General features: G+C 43.3%; 1 protein-coding gene across 2 annotated transcripts in view; it reads right to left on the bottom strand.

The window, feature by feature from the left end:
• Positions 1 to 11,661, bottom strand: part of ARSF (arylsulfatase F) — a 34,683-nt gene extending 23,022 nt beyond the window's left edge. Inside the window, exons 1-2 of one of the 2 annotated variants that reach the window (XM_045995596.1) lie at positions 11,613 to 11,661; positions 931 to 990 (exon numbers count right to left, since the gene is read on the bottom strand). In XM_045995596.1, the coding sequence (XP_045851552.1) occupies positions 931 to 941 (11 nt within the window). In that variant the 5' untranslated portion in view covers positions 942 to 990; positions 11,613 to 11,661. Of the gene's footprint in view, positions 1 to 930; positions 991 to 8,129; positions 8,321 to 11,612 lie in introns of those variants that run through there. The other variant, XM_045995595.1, reaches the window with a different exon arrangement.
• Positions 11,662 to 15,607: the final 3,946 nt, after the last annotated feature.

Here is a 15,607-nt window from a genome sequence, read left to right as displayed (position 1 = left end):
AATACAAAATAGTAAACAAAACAAAGAAAAAGCAACCCCAGGGTAAAGGGGAAGGGAGAACGTTGGTGAAGAACTGAATTCTGGAAAAGGAGCAGCCTGGAATCTGGAGACCAGGCTAGTCCCCTTCAGGATGCTGGTCAGTCCCAACCCGAGTCCCATTGTCTCAAAGAAATAGGTCATTCCCTTCCCACTGGATGCCTCCTCTGTTATCGGGTAATGAATATTGGACACGTGAACTATTAGCCGCATTTCCGTGTTGTCTTTATCCATATTTCAAAACCCACCTCAAATATGTCCTCCAGAAAGAAGAGAAATGGTCCCTGACCCTCGTCTGCTCTCAGAACCCGTTCTAAACACTCAGAAAACGATGCTGGCCACATGAGTTGCAACTCTTTGCTTCCCAAAGATATCCACCCAAGACTATGAACTTCTCAAAGGCGGGACCCATATGCCCAGGACTTGTCCCGTTGCCAAATCATGATAATACATGTGTGTTTTCATCTAACCAACATGTGTTGAACTGCCTTTCTCACATCCTATTTTGACAACGTTTCATTTATTTTTATTTTTGTCATGAAAGTGTAGCGAGGACACAGTGTTACACATGGGCCACAGCACAGTGATTGGACAAGTCTCTGTGTTATGCTGTGATCACCACAAACAGACCTACCACCTGTCACCATGCAATGCTACGAAATCACCTGCAGCATCAGAAAATAACACGACTATGTCAGAAATCTGCCGTGGACGTTTGTATCAGTTGCCAAGATATCTCCGATTTTTATCAGAGACTTAACCGAATCCAGAATGTCAGTGTGGATCTACAACCAGCCATGGCTAGAAAATGCGACATTGAATCCCTAAAGCTGAATTCCCAGCTGTCCCTAGAGTGTCCACAGCATTTGCAAAATAGCTCACTGCTTCTCTCACCTGAGCTTCATCGCACACCGCTGGAGCCTTCCTTTGTTCCTTGGCCAGAGATCAAATGTGCTGGAAAAAAAAAAAACACACACACACACACACAAACAGGTGTTATCTTCTTGTTCATGCCACTAGTCCCCATGGTGAAATCCTCATGAGATGACAAAGCCAAATTTCCACTTCTGACATTTTAAACTGGTTTTTCAGCATCGGTCAAGACATGAACCTTCCACCATCGAAGTCTCTGCTGCTCTTACTTTGTTTTGAACGAGCTCGTGCTATGCCCAATCCTGGGTCCCCCTACCTCTCTCTGCCTTTGGCGTTAACTGGCTCAATCCCTAAACCTACCTTAAAACACATCAGGATGACCATACAGTCTTGTGGAGCTGCTGAACCTGGAGGCTTATACCCAGAACGTCTCCATGAGATAAATCTGGGTCGTCCGGAAAAACAGGTAATTGCTTGAATGTCTCCACTACTTTGGTTTTGGATGAGCACAAATACCACAACACCATACCGTGATTTTAGGATAGTTCATCATCATCCATCAAGGGGGAGCCAAGGTCAGCTCATGGATAGCAAAATCCATTGCAGTGAGAGAAAACATACGCTCATCGTTTGCCTGCAAGCCATCCCTCATATTTGTACTTAAAATAATACCGGGAATATAACGCGGACTCCCTCCGTCATCAATCTGTTTGTCGAAAGCAAGATGATAGAGAGCACAGAGGAAGAGCTATTGGCTAAGGAAGGAGAAAGGAGAGAAGCTTATTCAGACAAACACTGGTTTGGAATCAACCTCTCAATGCCTACGCTGATCCATTGGGTTCTAGAAAATAGGCAGCCAAAGGGGCTTCCAAAATCCCAACTCTGCCCCTTGTTTAGTTTAGAAACTAAACAGGAAACAAGAAGAGTCAAGAACGTCCACCCTCATAAGGCTTCCTCGACTCACCTGTCTGCTGTGCTTTGGTCTACCTTTCGTCCACGACAAAACCAGAAGGCTCTCTTGAAGACCTCTTGCTTCTGCTCAGCAGCCACCTGGACTCATCAGCCAAATATAACCCGGCTGGTACCACCTCTCTCTGCGACATGGAGGCTGGTCAACACTCTGCCCACCCAGATGGTTGAGGTTTGCGAGACACAAATGTGGAAACAAGTTTACCTCCCTGATTTGCATCTCCTTACACAAACCCAGGTGGAAATGTCATAGTCAGCAAAGCCCTTGGCACCTTCCCTGTAGTTACTGAGTATTCCTATCTCTGACTACCACCAAAATGATTCATCGAATTGCTCTTCTATGGAGGAACGCTGGATTCTGATGACTTAATGAACTGTAGCATTGCCGCGGGGTGATCTGTACACCCAACTAAAGGAGGGAAAATATAACCTCTCCCTAACTCCCAGGATTATTTCTCCATTCTGCTCAACAAGACCAACTATGGGACATAATCTAGGGGCTCATGGACATACTATTTGTCAACACCAGGCCCCAAATGGGTTGCCACTGTGAAGCACAGACAGACAGAGACAGCCACTCTCCCACATGAAGAAAGAATTTGGGTGTAGAAAAACCAAGGAATTATCATCCTACAACAAAGAAAAGCTCCTGAACACCCAGTTACACAAACCAGAGTAGTTTGCCTGGGGATTAGCCACACAGATTCTCATAATAAACCCCTCTTCCTCTAAAACATAGTTTGTGTATTTTTTTTTTTAATGGAATGTCTTATTCCAGGTTCCATCAACTCTAGATATCAGATCCTGGACCATCAGACCCAACATACAGATGATCCCCAGGTCATTTTTGTTTCCAGGGAACTCTGCATGGGAATTGTATAAAAATACCAAAAAAATGAGAAGAAGTTCTGAGCCCATGCTCCCAAATGAGCACCATGAAGGGTGTGCCACATTTTCATCCTGAACAATAAAATATAAGGAATAAAAGTGTTTCCAAATACAGATTCCCATGACAGCTCCATAGTCAACTGGTTTCACCTCTCATCGGTGTGTCCATTCAATGGTTCTTCTCCTTCCAGATTCTGGGGCCCTCATTATGCACCCCTTCTTTCTTTGTGTTATGGGGTGAGTTTCTTGGGAGTTGCTCAAGGCTCTTAGTTATCATACCATAAAAGGTTTTCCATTCATGTGCACTTGCATTCCCTGCTAGTAATTGGTTTCCATACGATTTGCACATCTTAATATGTTTGGTACTTGCTGGCTGCACTTTACGTTAATAAGTGTAACTAAGTGGCCATTATCTGTCAGGTTTCAAGTGGTGATTAATGCGATTTACTCAGTCATTGTTAGTAATGCAATGCTACTATCATAAGCAGCCATCTTAAAGTCCATATTATTCAGACAAACACTGGTTTGGAATCAACCTCTCAATGCCTACACTGATCCATTGGGTTCTAGAAAATAGGCAGCCAAAGGGGCTTCCAAAATTCCAACTCTGCCCCTGACAGTAGAAACTAAACAAGAACCGAGAAGAGTCAAGAACATCCATCCTCATAAGGCTTCCTCGACTCACCTGTCTGCTGTGCTTTGGTCTACCTTTCGTCCACGATAAAACCAGAAGGAAGATACAAGAAACCATTGGAAGATACAAGATGCTGGCCAGAATGGGAGCACGTTTTCTGAGTTATATTCATCAGAAATGATCCTGTTAATGACATTGATTGGAAATCAAGCCTGTCCTCAGATTGAGTGCTTGTGGGAAAGAGTTGGAAAACCTCGATTTTACCTAAATAAGTATGACTTGGTACTTGGCTACTCTCCTTGAAAGACATGCATGTATCCTAAGATAGAAACGCTAATGGATACTTGAACAGGACTTTGAGTACATGTAAACATTCATGATCATGTTGGGTATGGTGTCCTGGTGAAGATCCATCAGGATCTTCCACCAGGAAGATCTTTCTTGGAAGATCTTCCAAGAAAAACTGATAGGTTGTCTGCCTTGTCATCACTGGCATTTTTTTGAGAGGGCCATTGTGCCTGTGGAACAGGGTGTTGCCTCCAAGAGGAGGTAGAGTTAGATTATAAACTCTCCCACTTACCACAGATGGTGAAGTCTCCCGCTTACCACAGATGGTGGAGACCTTTGCTAAACTCCTTAGACTCTCAAGTTTTCTTTCTTAATGGATGAAATCACGGTCACACTGTCACATGTACATATGCACTGTTACAAGGGAACCCTCTCAACGACTCTCCCTGACCGTGTCCACAGATAATTTCAGGTGCCCCCAGAAAGGGGGTCATCAGCCTCATCTTTCACAATGATCAGATGCTGAGGACTGCACAGACCCTGCCAAGTGACATGGAATCGGGTTCTCCTGCCCTCCCTAGAGGTGAAAGCTGGGTTAGCCAGATAAGTACAAATCCCATCCTGCCTTTCTGGCATTAAAAACATGGTCTGCTAATAATCCACTTTCGGGGAAGACGTAACACACACATCATTTTTGCAATGAGCAACCCACTAAGAACATCCTTCATGGAAAAATGGCCAGGAGCACTTGGGTGACTCAGGAGGTTAAGCGTCTGCCTTCAGCTCAGGTCATGATCTCAGGGTTCTAGAATGGAGCCAAGAAAGAAAGAAAGAAAGAGGAAGGAAATGGCCAGACTCCCACCAGATGCTGCTAAGTCTTCTGCCTTCAATCAAAATTGTATTTGTTCAATGAAGTTTTTTTTTAAACTTCATATTTTTTTACTTTTTTATAATTTTAAACCTTATAATTTTAAAAATTATTTTATGTTAGCCACCACACAGTACATCATTAGTTTTTGATGCAGTATTCCATGATTCATTGTTTGCATATAACACTGCCTTCAAGCAAAATTGTATTTGTTCAATGAAGTTTTTTTAACTTTATGTTTTTTTTACTTTTTTATAATTTTAAACTTTATCATTTTAAAAATGATTTTAGTTAGCCACCATACAGTACATCATTAGTTTTTGATGTTGTGTTCCATGATTCATTGTTTGCATATAACACCCAGAGCTCCATGCAATACGTGCCCTCCTTAATACCCAACACCAGGTTCACCCAGCCCCCACCCCCAAATCCTCAGTTTGATTCCCAAAGTCCATAGTCTTTCATGGTTTGTCTCCCACTCTGGTTTCTGCCCCCTTTCAGTTTTCCCTTCCTTCTCTTAATGTCCTCCGTGCTATTCCTTATGCTCCACGAATAAGTGAAACCATATGATAATTGACTCTCTCTGCTTGACTTATTTCACTCGGCATAATCTCCTCCAGTCCCATCCATGTTGATACAAAAGTTGGGTATTCATCCTTTCTGATGGAGGCATCATACTCCATTGTGTATATGGGCCTCATCTTCATTCATTCTTCTGTTGAAGGGCATCTCAGCTCCTTCTCCAATGAACATTGAGGTGCATGTGCCCCCCTTCTCTACACTACCTCTGTGTCTTTGGGGTAAATATCCAGTAGTGCAACTGCTGGGTCATAGGGTCGCTTTCTTCTTAGCATCTTGGGGAACCTCCACACTGTTTTCCAGAGTGGCTGTACCAACTTGCATTCCCACCAACAGTGTAGGAGGGTTCCCCTTTCTCCACATCCTTCATATTTGTTGTTTCTTGCCTTGTTAAATTTTGCCATTCTAACTGGTGTAAGGTGATATCTCACTGTGGTTTGGATTTCTATTTCCCTGATGGCTAACAACGTGGAACATTTTTTTCCTGTGTCTGTTGGCCATTTGTATGTCTTCTTTGGAGAAGTGTCTGTTCATGTCTTTTGCCCATTTTTTGACTTGATTATTTGTTTGTTTGTTTTGATGTTGAATTTGAAAAGTTCTTTATAGATCTTGAATACTAGCCCTTCCTCTGTAGCATCATTTGCAAATATCTTCTCCATTCTGCTGCCTGATTTCAAGCTCTACTACAAAGCTATAATCACCAAGACAGCATGGTACTGGCACAAAAACAGACACATAGATCAATGGAACAGAATAGAGAGCCCACTCTGCTTGGCTGGGAGCCTGCTTCCTCCTCTCTCTCTCTCTCTGCCTGCCTCTCTGCCTACTTGTAATCTCTATCTGTCAAAAAAATAAATCTTTAAAAAAAAAAAAAAGAATAGAGAGCCCAGAAACAGACCCTCAATTCTATGGTCAACAGATCTTCAACAAAGCAGAAAAAAATATACAATAGAAAAAAGACAGTGTCTTCAATAAATGGTTCTGAGAAAATTGGACAGCTATGAGTAGAAGAATGAAACTCGACCACTGTCTTACACCACACACAAAGGTAAACTCAAAATGGATGAAAGACTTCAATGTGAGACAGGAATCCATCAAAATCCTAGAGGAGAACCTAGGCAGTAACCTCTTCATCACTGGCCACAGCAACTTCTTTCAAAACTCATCTCCAAAGGCAAGTGAAACAAAAGCAAAAATGAACTTTTGGGACTCCACCAAGATAAAGAGCTTCTGCACAGCAAAGGAAACAGTCGACAAAAAAGACAACCCACAGAATGGGAGATGTTCAATGATGTCTTAGCAATGCTAGAGAAGAATTTGACATCTGCAGTAGACATCAGAGTTACAAGGCTGAGTCAGAATGGCTTGTTCCTCAACAGAGAGCTTTCACTTCCAGGATGGGAGAGAAATGTGAAAATAGCCAAGTAGAATAAAAGATCACGGAGGAACCCCTGAACACATCCTCAGTTGAAACAAGGATGCCAATGAGAACATGGAAAGAATTCTACCTCAGATACTCAGAGGGGCATCTTTTTTTTAATGATTTATTTTTTTAAATAAACATATGATGTATTATCAGCCCCAGGGGTACAAGTCTGTGAATCGCCAGGTTACCCACTTCACAACACTCACCATAGCACATACCCTCCCCAATGTCCATAACACCACCACCCTCTCCCTCCCCTCCTCCCCCCAGCAACCCTCAGTTTGTTTGTGAGATTAAGAGTCTCTTATGGTTTGTCTCCCTCCCGATCCCATCTTGTTTCATTTATTCTTCTCCTATCCCCCTAAACCCCATGTTGCATCTCCATGTCCTCATATCAGGGAGATCATATGATAGTTGTCTTTCTCTGATTGACTTATTTCACTAAGCATGATACCCTCTAGTTCCATCCACATTGTCGCAAATGGCAAGATTTCATTTCTTTTGATGGCTGCATGGTATTCCATTGTGTATATATACCACCTCTTCTTTATCCATTCATCTGTTGATGGACATCTCAGTTCTTTCCATAGTTTGGCTATTGTGGACATTGTTGCTATAAACATTCGGGTGCACGTGCCCCTTCGGATCACTTTGTTTGTATCTTTAGCGTAAATACCCAGTAGTGCAATTGCTGGGTCATAAGGTAGCTCTATTTTCAACCTTTTGAGGAACCTCCATGCTATTTTCCAGAGTGGCCGCACCAGCTTGCATTCCCACCAACAGTGGAGGAGGGTTCCCCTTTTTCCGCATTCTCGCATCTGTCATTGCCTGACTTGTTAATTTTAGCCATTCTGACTGGTGTGAGGTGATATCTCATTGTGGTTTTGATTTGTATTTCCCTGATGCCGAGTGACGTGGAGCACTTTTTCATGTGTCTGTTGGCCATCTGGATGTCTTCTTTGCAGAAATGTCTGTTCATGTCCTCAAAGGGGCATCATGGAAAAGGTAACTCTTGGACTGAAGTCCTGACAAGATGCATCTAAGGTAGGTCAAAAAGTGCAGGTTTTCTGGGTGAAGTCCTTGCAACATAGGAGGAAGAAAATCATGAAACTCTGGGAACATGACTTTGCCACCTGAAGCTTGGATTCTAGCTGACAGCGAAGGAGAGCTGCTCCATGATTCATGGCTAATTGCTGAGTTTGCAACAATTACATTTGAAAAAAGGAAAACATCGATGGCAAAGACAATGCGATGATGCAGATGGCATAGTTCCTTCAAGGCTATCCTGTAGGATGGCATTGCCTGTATCACGGTTCTGGACAAGTGCATTTGATTCCTCCCCAAAGGTGCAAGAGGTGAGCACGAACCCCATGAGTCTGAGTCCTGGCTCCCAACACACAACAGCCTGGGCAAGAAGTCTATTACCCCCAAATATTGCCCTGCCTGATGTCGCTGCAGCCATAGAACCAGATCAGGTGGAGAACGCCATGCCTGTCTCTGGAGAGCACACAAAGGCATGTCTCCTGCAGCCACTGCCCAGCACATCAGCCCTGTCCATGCAGGCTTACCAGGGTCACTGAAGAGATGGTTCTCCAGCACAGAGGCTGAATCCCACAGTCGCAGGGTCACCAGGTGTAGCAGATAAATGCCCCCAGCTCACTTTGAGTTTCAGCGACATGTCCCGTGTTCATTTTAGCACAAACATGTCCCAAATACTGCATGGGGACCTGACGCCGGGGAAAAGCATTCCTTGCTTATCCCAAATCCAAATCCAACCGGGGCCTTTGGTGTCATGTGAGGCCCAGCCCACAGCCTGTGAGCTACGGCCCTGATAACAGAGCAGTCAGCAGCCTTTATGACACTGATTAACGTGACACGTGACCTCACTGAGCGGAAGTCGACGAAGTCATATTGCCAGGGATGGCCTAGACCATTTGGTATAATTCATAAATATCCACCATTAAAAAAAAAAAAAACGAGCCTCAGCAAACTGATGATAGAATGTTTCATTCTTATTTACAAAGGGATAATTTATGTGTGTGTGTGAGCGGGTGCATGTATGTGTGTCTGTGTCCATGTGTATGCTCATGTGTCTTTGCATGGATGTGTGTTGATGTGTGCCTCTGTGTCTCTCTGTGTGCACACGTGTGCTGTCTCTGTGTATGCTTCTGTGTCTGTCTTGATATGGGTGTGCATTTGTGCCTGTGTGTTGTGTGTCTGTGTACGTATGTGTTTGTCTCTCTGTGTGTTCACATGCGTGCTATGTCTCTGTGTTCCTCTGTGTGTGTATACATGTGTGTGTGCACTCCTGTGAAGGGCCGACGTGGGCCAGCTAGTGAGCCCAATAGCCAAGACAAATGCATGAAAATCCAGGCAGGAATGTGGCTTTGACCCAAATCTCCACTAATATCAAAATTCAATATTGGAGGCTCTGCCCAATGACCAAAATAACCACAAGAAAGAAAGGACAAGTTCTGGCTATCATTTAAAAAAGAAATGTTCAGCCTGGAAAACCAACAGTCAACAGAAAGTCTGATAAAACTCACTAACCGAAAGCCTTAGGAATGTACGCCAAAGGGATGGGTTGTGGTGTCATAGCCAAGTTCATGGCATGAAGCACCAGTCGTGATGGTCCTCAGGGCCAGAGGACAAAGATGAACAAAGCAAGGGTGCAGGGCTGCCTGGGATGTTGGATCATCATGGCAAAGAGGAAACTAAAGCACCATTGGTACCAAAGAACATGGGTGCCATGGTCACGGGTTGGGATGGCGAGTTCTCATTAGCTTGTGTGCCACTCACCCACGGGACTCGTCTACGTCTACAGGGAGGAGGATGCAAAGTGGGGAAAGGGGAAGGACCACATGCTCAGGGAACATCTGAGCCACTCTGGGGAACAGCCTAGAGTCCCCACTTTCCAAGAACCCAACCCCAGTCAGCACCTCCTTCAAGATGGACCCGATCCACTCCACCATACCCCAAAGTCAAGTAAACCTTTCCCCTTGCCTCGTGCCACATAACCGCACAGAAAAAGAAGTGCCCAAAGTTCAGATACAAGGAAAATAACTTGACCCTGGGAAAGGGTCAAGACCAAAGACATTCTTCTAAAAATTCAGAATACACCACAAGACGGAATTTCTCCATAAAACAGAGAAGCCGTGCTAAAACCACTAACGTATGTCATCGGTGGAACTTTGTCACCGGCAAAGGGAGGCACCACAAAGAAGCAGGAATGATACTTCATAAGGAGAAATCATCACCGAATTAAAACCAGCAATAGTCTTAATACCACAGAGAAAACCCACAGAACGTGGGATGGAAATTTATGACATGCCAACCAGAAAGAGCGAAGCGTGTGGAAGATAAACGTTTAAAGACACACAAGCTCTATAATGAAAGCAATTCCAGAAAGACAAGAAGGAACACACACACACACACACACACACACACACACACACACACACGACAATCCACAAAAATCCACAAGACTCTCTTCATGAGGCCAAACAACAGATGAAAACTGCGATTGCCTCAGAATCCAACAAAATGGTAAGAATGGGCACATCCTGGTAATTTGTTGGTTTTCTTGCTTTCAGCTTCAAGGGCAAAGAATAAACCCAGGATTATAGAGATTGGGAAAGAAAAACAAATTAAGTGTATATTTAATTAAAATATAGCTTGTCTACAAAAATAAAATAGAGTTTGTCTCTATTGGGGAGAAGTAGACACAGAATTTCGGAAACTTACAGATGTAGGGATGGACCGTGCACAAGTTTCCTGGAGCTCCTGCTACAAATGCCCACAAACTGGGTGGCTTAAAACAACAGCCATGTCCCAGCTCTGGAGACCAGGAGCCCCAGATCCCGGTGGGGCAGGGCTGCTGAGATCCAGGCGGGGCAGAACTGGTTCCTCCTAGAGGCTTGAGGGGACAGACTGTTCCACGTCTTCACCCCAGCTTCCAGAAGCTGCCAGCAGTCTTGGGTGTCCCTTGACTGGTCCGGTCTCTGCCTTCATGTCTACATGTCCTTCTCTCCATGTGTCTGTGTCCAAATCCCCCCCCTTTATATAGGGACACCGGGTCATGTCCCACATGGCTCCAGGATGACCTTACCTTAACACAGCTGATTACACTATGTCCAAATACAATGACATTCTGGGGAATTAGGGTTTCAGCATGGGGTTTAGGGGTGGGGGATCCCATTTGACCCACAACGTGCCCTCAACCCCAACACAGACACATACACAAACTTCACCTAGCTCCTCTCCAATGCTGTCCAGGGACCGTCGCCCTTCTCCATCTCTGGGCTCTGTTCCACCATCATGTTACCACCAGAAGGTCCCTCCCTAACCACCCCTCCCACATTGGCTCAATCTATGGTTCCCTGCCTGGCGAACTTAATGTCTGGGAACCTCTTGTAATGACCCGTTGTGCCGCATTCAGATGTCAGGTGCATGAGAATAAGGACAGGCTTCGCCGCCCCCCCAGCTGCACTCCCAGCACCCCTAACACCCTCCATACACAAACCCAGGTTCCCAGCTTGTAACTTCAAGACAGAACCATGAAGCTGGGTCCTAGTCTATGACCTCTCACCATGACTCTACCAACTCCCCTTTTGTACTTAAAAGAAGACCAGCAAAGACCCATTCAAAGGTTGCCATTCGTTTGAGCAAACAAGGGTCTGTGTGCCGTGGGCATCAGCAAACCTAATGTGGTCCAGAGCTCTACATGGACAGGAGTTTGGGAAAGGCTTTTACAGGAAAGGTACAGCATGCCTGTCATTAGGTCAACTCTATGGCTTTTGGGAAAGCCAAGCTGGACTGCTGTTTATGGCTGGTTCCTCTCCAAATTTGGTTTCCTCGGGTTCAAGTGCATTTGCTGGTTTGGGTTTGCTCTGTTCACTGTCACGGTATCAGTCACCTCATTCCGGGGCACTTGTTGTTTAATTAGTCACAAGGTAATTGCACCTTGTAACTCATACACTCCTGCATATGGACCTTGTACATACACTCCAACAATTGTACCTTGTAACTCATACCTTCATGTGCAATCGTACCTCGTGGCGTCTTGACTGCCTCTATGGCCACATTTGATGTCATGATGAAGACCAGCGTCCACCTCTCAGCAGCTGTGTCCCCCAGGTGGAACGTGACCTGAAATACAAGGTGTGTGCTCTCTGAAAAGTAAGGATTGTTCAAGGTCACAATCATGCAAGGGAGACCCCATGACTGTCATGCATCATTGGTTGATAAAACCCTCCCTGAGCAAGGTAGATTATAACATCTCACACCCAATACCATCTCTTTTGGGGATGAATATGCCCACTCATCGTTAGACATGAAGGAGCGTATATTCAAGAACCTCTCCTTTTCTCTTAAAATGAGTTCATACTTTTACCGCAACACGTCACTGCTCCTTCAGAGCCTGACCCAGGGGCTTGTCCGAGGCCCCAAAGACACTCTGGCATGTCCAGATTCCTATGCAACCAATGCCAAGACCCCTCCCCTTACCTAGAAGCTATGGCTCCAAGGCACTGGGTAGAGAGGCACTGAGTCCAGAGGGGTTTCTGGAATTTTCTGTAGGAAGCCACTGTCTGCAAACCATGGGGCATGGGGTGAACTTATATGTGCAGTTTCTGTTTTGGGAATGCAGGTACTTTTCTTACTACAGGTGTCTATCGTATCCATCCATATTGGTTAGATATCCTAATAAACACATGAGAGCCCTGTGTCGGGCTCTCTGCTCAACGGGGAGTCTGCTTCCCCCTCTCTCTCCTCCTGCCTCTCTGCCTGCTTGTGATCTCTCTCTCTCTGTCAAATAAATAAAAATCTTTTAAAAAATAAAGAAATAAAACAAGAATATATATTATAGTAATATATAATAAATATATAATAGAGTAATATATATATAATGAACATATAAACTGTAGTAATAATATATATTATAGTAATACACTACAAAGATACATTACAGTAATATACAATAAATCTATATTGTAGTAATATATAATAAATAGATAACCTAATAATATGTATAATAAATATATATTCTTGTGACATATAATAAATATATATTCTAGTAATATATAATAAACATATATTCTCGTAATATGTATAACATATATTCTAGTAATATATAAACATATATTCTACTAATATTAGGGCAAATAAATATAGACATATATTAAAAATATATTTTTAATGGTCGGTAGGCAAAGCCAACTACTGAAACAGGAACACGAAGGAAGGGATCCAAAGGAAGTCCTCTCCAACAGGTTAAATGTGGGCGAAGACGTTTGCTAAGTTGCTAAGAGGAGAGTGAGCTCCTACGGACATCTAGACGTAGAACCTGCCGGAGAATGTGGAAATTTTGAAAGGTGAGCCTTTGTCTTCCATGGGGCAACCTAAGGGTGGGGCAGCAAGCCCGTTGGAAGGGAAAGCTCGGTTCTCCACCGCACCGGGAGTGAGAATTCTCACCAGGGTCCCTCAGGTTAGGGCAGTAAGGGGGTAGGACATAAATGAGTCCACACAGAATGTTCTGGGTGATGAGAGGACACAGGGCGTCTTGAAATCTTGAATGGAGAAGGAAAGAAACACTTTTGTTGGCCAGGCTTTCATGGCTAGCAGAAATAGAAAGGGTGGCCCCACAGGATCTGGGAAGGTGGGACCCGTGAGGGGGGCAGTACCTGCGACCTGCCCAGGAAGAGTCCCATGGAACAGGTGACATTTTGGGGGACGGCCACCAGAATCCACGTCTGTGCTCCTGGTTGGAAGGCAGGCAGGGCATCCCCTCTCTCTCTGCTGGCAGATAACAAGTCTCTGTCCCTAGACAGGTTCCTCCTTGTCTCCCAGCACCTGTGTCCTTAGTTGCAAAACCCGGGAAATGTTGTGAGCGTGAGAGATGGAACGGGGCCTGGGGCCCAGCAGGGGCTCGGCTGCGCTTGTTTTATTTCATTTATGAATCTAATTTATTTTATTGACCTTATCTTACTGATTTATGTTAGGTCATTCATTTGATTTATTCCATTAATTTATGTATTACATTTATTATCTATTTTGTTATTTATTTCCTTAATTCAATTCAATTCATTGTGTTTTATTAACTTATTTTATTTAAGAAATGTCACCTGTTTTATCTGATTAATTCATTTTATTTAATGGATTAATTTTACTTTATTTCCCTTATTTGATTGTATTTGGTTATTTGTCATTTATTGATTTCATTTTATTTTTTATTTATTTTATACATTTTGTCATTTATTTTATTTCACTTATTCAATTTAGTTTATTTCATTTCCTTGATTTACTTTGTTTCCTATTTTTAAATTAAATTTATTTCATTTATTTCATCTTATTTTTCATTTTTTTACTTTATGTTACTTTAGTAATTTATTTGATTTCTTTAATTTTTTACTTGGGATGCGTGGGTGGCTCAGTCATTTAAGCATCTGATTCAGCTCAGGTGATGCTCTTGGAGTCCCAGGACCAAGTCTCAAGTTCAGACCCCAGTGGAGCTCCCTGCTCAGCGGGGTGTCTTGCTTCTCCCTCTCCCTCTGCCCCTCCTCCCTGCTCATCTTCTCTCTGTCAAATAAATTAATAAAATCTTTAAATTAATTTGTTACTTAATTCATTTAATTTTATTGAAGGATGATTAACACACAGCATGATATTTTAAATATCTTTATGTATTTCCTCAAGAATTCCATCTTCCTTGCAGACAAATCCCTCGATCACTACATTTTGATCATGCTGTTCATAGAGTTTATAAGCATGTTGTGGGAAGACCCTAGGGTCTGGGATATTTCTTAGTTTCACCACTTATACCTGAGTGATCAGGGAAATTCAGCTAAATATAACATGAGGATAATAACCACTCCTACCCCACACGGTTCCTGTAAAGAATGAAATAAATTTCCTTATAAAGCCCTCAGGACAAGTGACTCATCTTTATATATGATATATATCTATAAAATATATGTACATATACATATTATACTTATATAAGCCAGATACATCTAGAACATTTACCTACCATGTATATATCCCACATATATACTCCATATATGTACATACCATATATATTATATATATGCATCACATATATATACTCTCTATATATGTACCACGTATAGATACAATATAGATACTCTATGTACATATAGACACACAGTAGATACACTGTATCCATGTGTACATTCCATATGTAGAGACAACATGTACACCCCATGTACTTACAATAGATAAACTCTGTAGACTGGAGCCAGTGGGTGACCCGGGTCCCTTCTATGGAAGGTGGGATGCACCCAGGAGGCCATTCAGGAGGTGGACTTCTGGTGTGTCCTGGCTGGCAAAACCATGAGCTCGAGATCAGAGCCAAACCACACATCCTCCAAGCCCGCACACCTGCCATCTGCTCCATTAGGACACTTGGCTTAGGGAAAACCTGAGTAAGCAGTCAGGCTCGGCCAAGATCCTTGTTCCGCCACCAACGCCCATCCCAACGCCTTCTAAAATAGCATTCACGGGCGTTCCGTTTTGTCTGGAAAAGCCCCTGACTTTTGTTCTTGGGGTGAGGAGGAGGGCACTCTTTGTTTCCAATATCTCTGTCCCAATATTGTGATTATTTGTTTTTTTTTTTTTGCAGATTTTAAGTATGTATTTGGCAGAGAGAAAGAGAGAGATTGAGAACAAGTAGAGGGAGCGGCAGGAAGAGGCAGAGGCAGAGGGAGAAGCAGACTCTCCAATGAGCAGGAAGCCAGTGTGGGGCTCCACCCAAGACCCAAAACGTAGCTTTAAAAGAGAAAAAGGGTGAAATGTATAAGTGACCCCTTTAAACCTAGGGGATGCCATCATTTTCCATAGATAATATACACTGTTTTTTTATATACAAAATATATAAAATAAATGTTTCTATTTGATAGATAAACTTACATATATTTATATAAAAATACATGAAATTAGGGGCACCTGCGTGGCTCACAGGGTTAAGCCTCTGCCTTCGTCTCAGGTCATGATCTCAGGGTCCTGGGATCGAGCCCCGCATCGGGCTCTC

The sequence above is a fragment of the Meles meles genome, chromosome X, assembly GCF_922984935.1.
Source record: "Meles meles chromosome X, mMelMel3.1 paternal haplotype, whole genome shotgun sequence".
Classification (NCBI taxonomy): domain Eukaryota; kingdom Metazoa; phylum Chordata; class Mammalia; order Carnivora; family Mustelidae; genus Meles; species Meles meles.
The sequence above is the reverse complement of the archived record's forward strand: the minus strand, read 5'-3'. Positions and strand labels throughout refer to the sequence as shown.